We start from the raw sequence: 13877 nt of genomic DNA, 5'->3' as shown, positions 1-13877 counted from the left end.
CTGAGCAGTGAAGTAAGCAAGCTACAAATGCTTCCTTTTATACATGCTGAAGATTTTAACTGCTACCTGCAATCTTGTTGTCTTACCAGTAATGAAAATACTAATTAAGTAATGGCTAATTAAGATAACAGTATTAACTGTTAAGGTTTGTATAACAGCTTCCATTAGAAGAAGGAAAAAGGGAAACAAAACAAATATTTCATTAGGGTTGAGGGTGAGTGTATAATTGAGTATAATTTGTGATATAGCAGAATTACAGGTCTCTGAGAAGTGCTTGTGTTCTATAGTTTTACTTTGTTTTCTTCAAGCTGGAAGAATTCTGCTCTGTCAGTTGTAGACTCTTTATTTATTTTACTAGATTTATATCTTGCTGTTCCCTCAGGAGCCCAGAGCAGTGTACATTGTTATGTTTCTCATTACAACAACCCTGTGAGGTAGGTTAGGCAGAGAGATAAGTGACTGGCCCAGAATCACCCAGTGAGTTTCATGGCTGAATAGGGGCTTTAGCTTGGTCATATTCCAGCTCCTTGGTCATATTCCAACTCGCCAATCACTACACCATACTAGCTCTAAACATCATATGTTTGGCAAGAAAAAAAATTATTTTAGTTTATTTTTATTTTCACTGCTAAAGTTGTCCATAGTTATTGTTCATCCTAACTGTGATGGGGCTGCAGCTCAGTGGTAGAGCATTTGCTTTGCATGCAGAAGGTCCAAGGTTCAATCTTTGGCATGTCCAGGAAGGGGGGGGGGGAGTTGCCTGAAACCTTAGAGTCACTGCTATTCAGTGTAGATGATCTTGAGCTAGATGGACCAATGGTCTGACCCAGTATAAAGCAGCTTCCTGGGTTCCTATGTATGCTAGTAAGAAATACCGTTGTTAATGGCAAATGTTGCCACAGTCAGCTGTAAGTGTTCATGAAGAAATGCTCTCAAACTGACTGAAGAGATAGGATGTTTTTGAGCATTCTAAGACATTCTAACTATTGAGAGAGTGCAACTCTTAGTCCCATTTTAACTATCGCTAACTACAGCTCCCATTATCTCGAGCCACAGTAAATTGTAGCTGGGGCTGTTGGGAGTTGTAGTTCATCCACATGTAGAGGCTCCCAGATTGGGAACTACTAGAGTAGATAATTGGTTGAGAGTCCCAGGTCAGTCTTTGGTAGAGTGTCTGCTAGTAAGCCCAATCTTGAAAGCACACAGAGCTCTATGGGTACACAGAGCTCTTCAGTTACAAGGTCAAAAGGATCACTGGAATAGTCACACTCACTAAGCCTATCCCACCCCAAAGGATTGTTGCGAGCATTAAGGGGAGAGGAGAACCATACCTGCCTTGAGCTCCTTGAAGAAAGGACAAGATAAAAATGGAAGAAGAAGAAGAAGATAGAAGGCGGCCAGAGACCCAAGAGGGTCTAAAGTTACCAGTGCAAATGTGAGAGGACTTATGTAGAGATGCAATGTTTCCTTCAGGTGAATTTAAAATTAAGGAAGCAAGGTCCAGCAGGTAATGGGGAATGCAGATGCATTTTACAAAATCATTTGTATGAACTAGATAAATCTACTGTAGGGGCAGAAAGGCAAGGCAAACTCTGGGCCAGGCTTAGCTCCAGCAAGGTTCCTCATGTGGGGCATGGGACTGACATGGTGTGTGCAGTAATACCAGGTTTTGCTTGCCTTTCCCCATCTACTTGTGGCAGCAATACAGGCCTCTGAGAAGCATAGATGTCTTCATGATGAGGATGACTACTAAGATGAGGAAGAACTGGCCCAGCTCTGGTTTCCCCTGTTGGGCAACAGTATCAATACAGTTAAAAGTTATGCCATTGAGTTGGTGTTGACTCCTGGCAACCACAGAGCCTTGTGTTTTTCTTTGGTAGAATACAAGAGGGGTTTACCATTGCCATCTCCAGTGCAGTGTGAGCGTCATACTCATGACCTTTCAGCATCTTCCTATATCTCTGCTGCCCAATATAGGTGTTTCTCATAATCTGGGAAACATACCAGTGGGGATTTGAACTGGCAACCTCTTGCTCCCTAGGCAAGTTACTTCCCCACTGTACCATTAGGTGGCTGACAGCATCAGTACTTGCCTTGATTTCTTGTATGCTGCAATGCTCATAGTACAGTAATTACTGTACAACACAGATAATCATTATTGGATGCTCATTTCCTTTTCCCTTTTCCATGGCATTGTTTTAAAGAGAATGCCTGGAGACTATCTGAGCACAGGTCTTTATTAAATGAGGCAGAGACAGCAGTGGATACTGTCTCATAAAGGGAAAATAGAGATTTCTTGAACTAATGGAAAGTAAATGGAAAAACTAATCAAATACTGGCCATCCATGTCTCATCACTTAGTTGTCTGACTGATATTTCATGAGTCATTGCTGCATGAATTCTCTTCATCAAAATAAAAATAGAATGCAAGGAGTCCAGAACAAAAATAAACGGAACAAAATAAAACCAGCCAGTGCTCATGGGAAGGCTGTACAAGAAATGTTCTTACCTCCCCCCCCTTTTTTTTTTGCCCATATCAGTCCACCCCAGTAAAATCTGTGGCATTTACACTGTAATGTGTAGCTAAAACAATATTTTTGACACATGTATGCATAGCAGAAAGCTGCCTTCATATGTGTTGGTTACATGTTATGTACATTCCTTTAACCCAGAAGTGTTGTCCATGTTGTCCATCATCTTCTATAAAGCAACCCTGAAAAACAGGTCAGCAAAAGCTGGAGAATTTTCATAGGTTAGACCTGACCGCTGGAATTTTCTGAAAAGATAGCGACTTGGTTATTGCCATCCGTGCTTTGGTGACCTCCCAAGTGAATTACTCTAATGTGCTCTGCATGGGGCTGCCCCTGAAGATGCTTCAAAATACCACTTGCTGACAAGTTAGCAAAATATGTTACACCTATTTTAAAACATCTGTGTGGGTTGTCAATTGATTTCTGTGTCCATGAGGATCAGCAACGTATTTCCTCTCTTATAGATTGCATCTGGAACATAGGCAAAGCTGGAAAGTGTTGATAGTCATAGAGAGACTGGGAGAGTTGCATGCAGGCCCCATGTCATTAGGACAAAACGATCTGCTCTAATTTCCCCCAATCACCATCAGAATCCCATCTACTATCCTGTGGTAGGGGATCTTGGTCTTTAGCCGTAGGTGTCACTGTGGGAGAATTAGGATAGACAGCCAATTCAGATGACCCTACAAACCATGATTTGTTTGGTTGAGACCATGGAGCCCAGCCTTCCGGAGCCTGCACACTCTGCTTTCCCCTCACTTCCAGAGCTCTGGTATGGAGCTCTGCTGTGGACATCCTCATTTGCTAAACCACAGCTCTGTGGCTCATATGAACCCAAAGTTATTTAACTGTGTTTCAGAAACCACAACTGCACCTCTGTTTCACAACCTTGTTTAACTCTGGTTTCTAAGGCTGGGTTTGGATGAGACACGGATCTGTGGTTTAACAAACCACAATTTAGCCAGGTGCTGTTGCTCCTCTGGCATTTGCCTGTTTCCAGACTGCGCTCTGTTTGCTCTTGCAAATGCACATTTGAGTGAAATTCCTTCAACCAAAGGCACAGATGTACGTGTGCAGTGTACAAGATATACGTGTGTAGTATACATGTGTATGAGTAAGTTGAGTAACATCACTGTATCACCTGTGTAACTCCTACATTGGAATGCATAATGTTTTAATTGGGACACCACAAAAGAAGTGTTTTATTAATCAGTGACTTAACTGTAGGATAAGATGTTTATTTTCAGTTTTTAGACAATCTGGAAATGTGTATAATCAGTTTAATGCCCACTTAAAGCCCTTGTTAGAAGCATAAAATTTGTTTAAGTCTATCCAAAATGACTCACGGGAAACCCTTGTTTTTAGGGTCATTTAACCTAGTGTTTGTTTTGTTCATGATAAACGGGGCAGAGAATGTTAAATATAGTAGGAAATGTTAAATACTAGGATAATTGCATGCAATCAAAACTGACATTTATGAGATACTGTAGGCACTTAAACATGGAAACTCAGCATGGTTTGAATTGCACTAAAGAAAACCTAGAATGTATTCACAGATAACTGGCTCCAGCACGTCAGAGATGGGTTTCATGAATATTTCATGGCCTCTGCACTGGGCTTAGATGCTACCTGATCTAGAATTAGCTGTGTGGCAGTAGAGATGGCTTTATATATCTGCAGCCTAAGCATGAAAAAGAAACTGAAAATTTTAATAGGGCATTAGTAGCATAGAGCGACAGGGAGTGGTCGTGGGAGGGTCAGAACGCCGTAGGCACTCTAGTGTGCTTCCCCACTGGGCCTCAGCTGCATACATGCTTTCACAGTTGCTTAACATCCCAAAATGTATCTGGTTGTTTTTGCATTTTTTCACTGCAAACTATAGTTACCTGGGATTGTGGCTCTAATTTCTTGCATTTAGATGTGATCTGATTTAATATTTGGACCATCCATGCTTTAACTGGACTGTGTATTTAAATACTTTGGTACATTTCTCTGCGTTTTAAGGCCCTTGTGAAGAATTTTGCAGGAGTATTTTCTACATACAGGTGAAACTCGGAAAATTAGAATATCGTGCAAAAGTCCATTAATTTCAGTAATGCAAATTAAAAGGTGAAACTGATATATGAGACAGACGTATTACATGCAAAGTGAGATAAGTCAAGCCTTAATTTGTTATAACTGTGATGATCATGGCGTACAGCTCATGAAAACCCCAAATCCACAATCTCAGAAAATTAGAATATTACATGGAACCAAGAAGACAAGGATTGAAGAATAGAACAATATCGGACCTCTGAAAAATATACAGTGTACTGTACTTGATTGGCCAGCAAACTCGCCTGACCTGACCCCATAGAGAATCTATGGGGCATTGCCAAGAGAAGGATGAGAGATATGAGACCAAACAATGCAGAATTGCTGAAGGCCGCTAATGAAGCATCCTGGTCTTCCATAATACCTCATCAGTGCCACAGGCTGATAGCATCCATGCCATGCCGCATTGAGGCAGTAATTGCTGCAAAAGGGGCCCAAACCAAGTACTGAATACATATGCATGCTTATACTTTTCAGAGGTCCGATATTGTTCTATTCTTCAATCCTTGTCTTCTTGGTTCCATGTAATATTCTAATTTTCTGAGATTGTGGATTTGGGGTTTTCATGAGCTGTACGCCATGATCATCACAATTATAAGAAATTAAGGCTTGACTTATCTCGCTTTGCATGTAATGCGTCTGTCTCATATATCAGTTTCACCTTTTAATTTGCATTACTGAAATTAATGGACTTTTGCACGATATTCTAATTTTCCGAGTTTCACCTGTATTGCTCTTCTTCACAAAGGAAGAAGTGATGAATAAATTCTTTGTGAGCACCTTCCATAGATGAGTTGAGGGAGTACTATAGTTGATACAAATTCTTTCTTCTAGGATGCTGGGTTCAGATGTCATTCCACTACCACATATTTATGGAGCCAGAATTAAAGGAGTTGAAGTTTTTTGCCCACTTGATCCCCCACCTCCTTATGAAGCTGTGATGAGCCAGATCAGTGAGGAGCAGGTGAGGTCTGTTGGGTTCCAGCAATGTAACATGCCTTCACAGTATGCCAGGATGCATTGTTCCATACTTCAAGCAATTTTCATCCCTAGTGCATTTTTCTGTTTATGGAAAAGGCCAGTAAATTTAGGTTTTAACATCACAGGAAATCAGAATGAAGTTCACCTAATTTGAATTGTATATATCTTGCACATATACTCTTCCCATTTTTGTTTGTAGCAAAGAACCTTTAAATTTGAGTGTGGCATTTGAATCTGATACATATTGAAAATCCTCTTAATTTCTAAACAAGTTTGCTAGTCATTTGAACTCTTTAAAATATAGTAGACTAGCTGAACCCGCACAGAGCATCTGTGCAGTAGTTCACTTCCTTTTTGGGTTTAGTTGGGAGAATTAGTTTGGGTGGTCCTCCCACAGCTCTCTCACTCGCTCTGTCCCCCCCCCACACACACAACAGCTCTCTCGCTCGCTCTGTCCCCCCCCCAGCACCTCTCTCGCTCTGTCTCTCCCCCCTCCGTGACTCTCTCTCTCACTCTGTCTCTCCCCCCATGCGCCTCTCTCGCTCACTGTCTCTCCCCCCTCCACGACTCTCTCACTCGCTCTGTCTCTCCCTGCGCGCCTCTCTCTCTCGCCCTGTCTCTTCCCCGTGCGCCTCTCTCGCTCGCCCTGTCTCTCCCACCATGCGCCTCTCTCACTCGCTCTGTCTCTCCCCCCACGCGCCTCTCTCACTCGCTCTGTCTCTCCCCCCGCACGCCTCTCTCGCTCGCTCTGTCTCTCCCCCCGCACGCCTCTCTCACTCGCTCTGTCTCTCCCCCCTACGCAACTCTCTCGCTCGCTCTGTCCCCCGCACAGCGCCTCGCTCGCTCGTTCTGTCTCTCCCCGCACGCCTCTCTCTCTCTCGCTCTCCCACAGAGGCACGTCTACGAGAATTAATATAATAGATATTTTGCTGTTCACTCCGCATTAATTAGAAAATTAAAATCTTTCTTTCCCCTGAAGTAAAAAATGAGGCAATTTTTCTTATTTGCATAACTTATTATATTTGGAGAGTTTTTCTGATCACAGAATTTGGGCTTTTTAAACCTAGTTTCTTATAACCCCCCTGATAATGTGGCCCAAAACTGAGGTGGTTTTTTACCTCTTAAATATGTGTTGGTCTTCAGATGAGGCTTGTTTCATAGAGCCCCCGAAGAACTGCTAAATTGTCATGTTTTGCTTGGGTGGAGGACTGGTGATGGAGGTTGTATGGAAATCTTTAAAAGTCAAAGACTCTCTGACTTGCTAATAATGCCCTATCAATATTTATATGATTTTTTAAATTGTGTATTTAGGGAGGCACATCTCAAATTTCAGGTGTTGCAGAAGCTGTTAGTGCCCCACCAAGTCAAGATGATACACAGGTTTTTCAAGGTAAATATTTAATAGTTTGAGAATTTATTATCTTGCTTTTAAAAATGTTCTGCTGTGATTAATGATGAACAGCAAAGAAACATGATTAGATCCCCCCCCCCCATTTTTGGTAACTTTTCTCATTGAATGAAATATTTCTTTGGTATGTGTTGTCCTGTGTTTTATAGCATCTGTTTCCCCCTTTTTCTTTCATGTTTGTTGCCTCTGACCTTTGATTTTATTAGGTCAACCTACGGCAGCCAGGTTGGTCTCTGGGTCATCTCGGAGAGATGACATTACTCCTATACTAAAAGAAGTACACTGGCTACAATATATTTCTGAGCAAAATACAAGGTGCTAGTTAAGCTATAGGCCCTGGGTATTTAAGAGAATGTATTCTTCACCATGAGCCCCATCGCCCGATGAGAGAGGTTTGATGAGAGAGGTTTGTCTGCAATTGCCACGAGCTTGTCTGGTGGCTATGGAGGGACAGGCCTTCTCTGTTGCTTCTCTGGACTCTGGAATGTGCTCCCTGCTGAAATAAGAGTCTCCCCATCTCTGACAACTTTTAAAAAGTCCTTAAAGGCTTTTTTTTCCCCCACCCAAGTTTTTTTAACTAGACTGTGGTTTTAAATCATTTTAAGGTTTTCATTTTTTACTTAATTCATTTTATGTTGTTGTAAACTGCCCAGAGATGAAAGTTTGGGATGGGCTACAAATTTGAAAAATAAATAAATAGAACAGTTGCCCAGTTTAGAAGTGTTAATGGTGGGTGATTCACCTTCAAAATCTGCAGCTAGAACCTCACAGGAGGAAAAGCAATTGAGCTGGTATTTCTGATAGAAAAATGACAGATGGGGAAATGATTAAGCAACAACCTTCCCTCCCCACTCCACCCTGTGCTGCTTTGCTCCCAGAGGCTGTTTTTCTTTTCTTTAACAACAAACAGAAGCAACCCAAACTGTTAGTGCTCTGTTTGTGCATTTTTGTAACACCTGGTTCTCTTGTTATTTGTTCAATACAACATTATTATTTTTTTGCACTTTATTTTTATTAGTTTTCTACATTAGAATGTGACTTCCCGTTCATCTTTAAACACAGTTATACTACAACATCCATGTTCAATACAACATTATTATTTTGTCTTTCTGAAACTTTCATCTATGCATTTTGTCCTGGCTACCCTGTCAGTTTTAGAGGTTTTCATACTAAGGCAATTATCACCATTTAAATTGTTGAGGTACTTCTTCTTCTTAATACATTAGAGCTCTTTTCTGTTCAGATAATACTGGAAGTGAAATTGTGCTCAGAAGTACAATCCTCGAGTGTCAAATGTAGGAGTGATGATCTACAACAACGTTAGACATTTTAAAGTCCAATTGATTCCAGTGCAAAAGGGTTAAGCATGCCCTCAATACTCCCATTTGAAACAAAGGGGATTTGAAAGTGTCAGGCTTCGGCTGGATCATGCTATGTGTTTCAGAAGTTCTACAAATTAATGATTTGCACTTTGCTAGCCATTCAGTGAGGCATGTAGTTTATTCTCATCCTTTTTATAGATGGAGACTGTGGTTGTGCATGTGTCTTGCCCAGGGTTATTCAGTCTGCATGCTTATAGGGTTGCTGGAATTTGATTCTTAATCCAAGTACAGCACTGTGGGCAGCTTCACACAACCCACCAAAAGTTCTTCATCATGGTCCCTGTACCTCACACAGACGGGCTCCGCACATGAGTGGAGGCCCATTTGGGAATCTTTCAAGTTTTCTAACTCTCTCTAAGTTTAGGTGGGAAGCCCCTCCCCCATGGTATATTATACTTAGTATAGCCTTCCCGCTTGCTTGGTTCATCGTCCACTGTGCTTTTCATATCATTGGCCATCCTGGAGAATGTCAGAGTTTCTGTAAGATGAGAGGAGAGCTGGTCTTGTGGTAGCAAACATGACTTGTCCCCTTAGCTAAGCAGGGTCTGCCCTGCTTACATATGAAAGGGAGACTAGAAGTGTGAGCACTGGAAGATATTCCCATCAGGGGATGGAGCCGCTCTGGGAAGAGCAGAAGGTTCCAAGTTCCCTCCCTGGCAGCATCTCCAAGATAGGGCTGAGAGAGATTCCTGCCTGCAACCTTGGAGAAGCCGCTGCCAGTCTGTGATGACAATACTGAGCTAGATGGACCAGTGGTCTGAATCAGTATATGGCACCTTCCTATCTTCCTAGATCTCTTCACTCTCTTTTAAAAATCGTTTCTTCTGTCTCTTTCTCTCTGTGCTGTGTATAGATTTTCCGACTTTGAGTTTGCCTTTTCTTTTGCACTGTTTCCCTCTTTCCCCAAGACCTATCTCTACGACGGACATAATAAAATAAATCAAGTAATAAATTATAAATACAGTCTGACAGGCCCAGAGCAAATCTTGCTATACTGACCTTGCTTCAGCCGCCTCCAGAAAGGAAGTGCAGCATTGGAGACACCTGCAAAGAACATGGGAAAAAGCACCTAGCTTTCTCTCATAGGGGCAATATAAGAGGCTTTTAAAGCATACATAATTATTCTTGGGGGCATAAGAGTGAGTTTAATTATCAAAAGGGAGACTGGGCCCCAAATCTTTTAAGTACCTAGCAACACCCCTGCCATAAAAATTTCCAAACAAGTCGGCTGGGAGGGTGTTTATATAGATACACACACAGACACAGTTTCATTTTGTTTATCTACACACACTCTTTGTCTCTGTCTCTGTTTCTCTGTCTTTCTCTGAAACCATGGCCCATATTTCACCTGAAAAATGCCTCCAAAGTGAAGCATTTACTGCCGATATTGCTTGTAAAGTACACCAGCTAGCATGTCTTTAGTGTTCAGTTGATGTAAATTTTTGGCTTGCCAAACAGAGAGCAGCCTATCCCTCTCCAGTCAAAGTCGATTGGTTGTTGTGCACTTTATATGAGCAGAGTGCAGCAAACAGAAGCATTAAAAATGTTTGTTCAGCCATTATAGTAACTTCTATAAGTGTGTGTGGGGGAAGTATTTTGCCTGTGAAGTTTTTATGCCAGTTCTATAGGGCATGTCTGTCAATAAGCAAAAGATTTTTAAAAATAAGGTATTGTGTTGCTGTACAGAATAATGTGTGTTAGCAAGAAAAGCCTCACTACAGAAACCTTGATGAAATTATGTTAATTGCTCTTTAAATGGACAAGAACAGACAGTCATCTACTGGGCTGACTCACACTAGCTCTCTGCCAATATAATCCTAATGCAGTTAGAAATGTGGGTGGGGAGGAAGAGGGTTTGTTTAGGACAGCAGAGGAAAATGCTGATTCTCTCTGTCTATTTGGCAGTACTTGGCAATGATATTGATCGTTTAGCAGTGGAGTCACTGGGTGATACTAAATCTGTCCATCCCTGGCAGAATCTCTGAAACCTCGCTTTCTCATGGGAGGAAATCACCATATTCCCTGTGCTAACCAAGGTGCTTCTGACTCCTAAAGCAGGCTTTATTCCTATCCAGCAGAAATGTGTTTTCCCATCAATTGCTGCTTTCCTATTGATTGCCCTTTGCAGGCAACAGCTGAAATTGTTGTTTCCTATCTTTGTGAGCACAATAAATATTGGTAGCTGGTCTTTGTCAATTCAAATACTTGCTCTCAGAAGCAAATAGAACTTTACAATTCAGCTGGATCTCTTAATAGAATTATGCTGGAAAATCCAACTAATATTGATTTTTCTAGGAACTGAGCCAAAACATTGTACATGTAAGCAAAACACTACTTGTTTCTAAAGCCCTTTTAGGGATTGACTTTGGATTGATATTTACCTGAATCCAAAACTAGATTTCCCCCCAAATTCTTTGATGTCAGAAATTGGGGGGTTGTCTTAAATTCAGAGTCTCCTTCCTTTTGAGTAAATACAGATATAATCTATATTTAACCCCTCTCTTTCAAGGGGGATCATTTTCAATTCAGAGTCATCTTCTATTTGGGTAAATACAGTATCATTCTTAGAAGAGTGAACTCACCTTCTTTATTTTTTGTCCATAATTCTTTCCTATTCATGCTTGACAGGTACGTAAAGAGGTGCCACCAGCTTTTTAAATGTTTCCTTTCTGGGTTGATAGTTCTGTTTATGGCCACTGCTTTTTGACTTCATTGAGATATACTGCCTATGTGAAAAATATCCTATATTTTAAAAAAAACTAGCACCAGGTCACCACAGTATAGAGAATCCTGATTTGGTTGCATTTCTAAACACAAAACAAAATCTGCATGGGTGAGCATTAGCAACTTTTGTAGTTTAAATCTAAAAGTGGGATATAAATAATTTTAATAAAGGAATGTATCAATTACTCCCAAAATATATCTTTTGCAAATAACTGTGCGCACATTTCCTGATCACCATCTTGTCTTGCATTTAGTAGCTCACATACTGCATAAGAGTATGTTAGCCTAATAACGTTGTGTTTTTGCAATTTGCGCACATACAATTTATGCAATATTTGCATTATGCAAAAGTATTATTTTTAATGGGCTTACTCTTATGTAACACAACTGACACAAATTTTGCGCTTGCACAACTTATGCAAATTGTGCAAATGCAGCATTTCTAGGTTGACACACCCTTATGCCGTTTGTGAGCCACTGATTATTCATAGCACTGAATTAGCTCTGGAAAACATTCCTGTCGGACTAGACACACACACTGTGATCTTCAAGAGTAGGCAAATGTTCCCATTTTGGCTTCTCAGTGATTCTTGAGTGTGTGTGTCTGTGTGTGTGTGTGTCTGTGTGTGTGTGTGAGAGAGAGAGAGAGAGAGAGAATGAGAATGTATATGACTGCAAATCTAGCAGATATGAACAGCTCGATCTTCCTTTGAAACGCTGGATTCTCTGAAATCTATTAAACCTCCACCAGGTTTAATAATGAAACTGTATAAATAATACAGGTTTAATAATGAAACTGATAATGAAACTGTGAATATTGGCAGAGTGAGTAGGCTTCTGTGGGCAAAAAGACTGAAAAGGGCAGAAATAATTGAAATAAAGTGTCATACTGTGCTCCGTGGGTCTTTAGCTGTCCAGCAGGGGCGTATCTAGGGTGGGGCAGGCAGGGCATGTGCCACTTGAAGGGGGCGCCATTTTGTAAAATCAAAAAATTAAAGAACAAATGGCTGCCGAAAACAAAATGGCCACCGTGCATGCTCCAATGGCCTCTGTGAGGCCCTAGGTCATGCCAGGCCTTGCAGAGGCCATTTGAGCATGCGCAGTGGCCATTTTGTTTTGAGCAGCCATTTTTAAAAAAATTATTTTTAAAAATGGCCACCACACATGCTCAAATGGTCCCTGCGGGGCCTGAGAGGCCAGCGGGGGGAGGGGGGACCTTTGCAGAACCCCCCACAGCCTTTAGGAAGCCTCCCAAAGGGGCTAGAGGTTATTTTTTTAAAAAAATTAATATAATATAAGACACGGTACACATATTCAGATTGGCACTATGTACAGAGAATCAGGGCTTGTGAATACTGAGCTGAAGCTTATGAGCTAGGATTGTATTCATTTTCTCTTACTTTGCTTCTTGTGATAAGTGAGTTAAATGTGATGTCTTAATAATATGGCTATTAATGGTGAGTTTGTCTTTGAATCAGTGTGAAATCCTGAGTATGAAGGCCCACTGGGAGTTTCTTGCTCTTTTGCTCTCATTTTAACTGTCTTTCTGAAATGCTAGGATATATTCCAAGCAGTGGCACAGTTTACTCTGCATATCCTTTCATTATTTTCAGAGTATCTGGGAAAAGTCAAATTGTTTAAAACTTATATAATGGTGATGTTATGATGCATAGTAGAGAATTAGACAGCCACTTCTGTTTAGTTTTCCAAATACACCTCCACATAGTATTTGGGTATTTCATGTGCCCCAGCATACTGAAATTTGTAGTTTTCCAGCATTTTTTGGTCTGGCTAAGTCCACTGCTAAATAGTTTTTGAAATATTAATAGATTAACGAGCCTGACTTGTATTTTTCAGCTGATATTATGGTAAAGTTATCTGAAAGATGGTTGTCAGATATTTGGACAGTGGGCGCAATTTCAGTGTTTGCCCTAGGCGCTATTTTCCCTAGATACGCCTCTGCTATCCAGCTATGCCCCCCCCCCACAACTGACAAATTAGGCCAATTTTCAGCCAAAAATCACAGGAAGCAATACTTTTTTAAAACTGAAGAGCCACAAAATGGCTGCTTTTAAGCAAAATGGTGTCTGGAAATGAGCTCAGAGGTCACTTCTGGCCACCTAGGAACCACGGATACTCAAATATTCATCCTTTTTGTACCCCCATATACCAAAGTTGGGTCTCTATTGCTCGACTAAGGATACGCAAAACTGTGGGTGTTGGGACTGCGTATGTTGAAATTTCACTGTTGTTAAAAATACTTGCCTATAAACCTATTGAATTCTCCGTAGTCTGTGAATGCTGATATCAGAATCCGATGGTTAAATAGTAATTTGGTTTTTCGGTCTGTGTACCTGGGTTAGGAGGTGTCCCCATAGCCTTTTCCGAGTCCCCTATGCTATATCAGACTGTTGCTGGGGAGTTGAAAGAAAGGCACTTGCTAGAATAGTACACTCTGGATCCAGCTTTTGCATGCCTCTTCTGTCTCAGCATCCCTGCTCACTACGTACATTCCTGGTAAGAGTTTTGGGGACTTGTCTATACTTTGAGTGCCCTCTGAACTGTTCTAACATGAAGACCAGCTGCACCTCTGCACCCACACTATTGGCCTCTGCATGAAAGAGCTAAATTATGCTCCCAAAAAGATGTTTTGTTTAAACTGGTGTTCCTTGAGTAATCTGAGCCATATGTGACATAGTAAAGGTGTTTTTAGAAATTTCTTGGGGTACACTATTGCTGACACATGTGGAGACTTAG

At 41.1% G+C, this 13877-nt stretch overlaps 1 protein-coding gene across 11 annotated transcripts in view; it reads left to right on the top strand.

Moving 5' to 3' along the window:
• Positions 1-13877, top strand: part of ENTREP1 (endosomal transmembrane epsin interactor 1) — a 68810-nt gene that overhangs the window by 38515 nt on the left and 16418 nt on the right. For all 11 annotated transcript variants that reach the window (XR_008316867.1, XR_008316866.1, XM_053299384.1 and 8 more), the window contains 2 exons: positions 5460-5589; positions 6918-6996. Coding sequence is in view for 9 of the 11 variants with exons in the window: in XM_053299384.1 (XP_053155359.1) it covers positions 5460-5589; positions 6918-6996 (209 nt within the window). In the remaining 2 variants the exon portion in view is untranslated. The remainder of the gene's footprint in view (positions 1-5459; positions 5590-6917; positions 6997-13877) is intronic.

This window comes from Hemicordylus capensis, chromosome 2 (genome assembly GCF_027244095.1).
Source record: "Hemicordylus capensis ecotype Gifberg chromosome 2, rHemCap1.1.pri, whole genome shotgun sequence".
Classification (NCBI taxonomy): domain Eukaryota; kingdom Metazoa; phylum Chordata; class Lepidosauria; order Squamata; family Cordylidae; genus Hemicordylus; species Hemicordylus capensis.
This window is presented reverse-complemented; position numbering and strand designations above follow the sequence as displayed.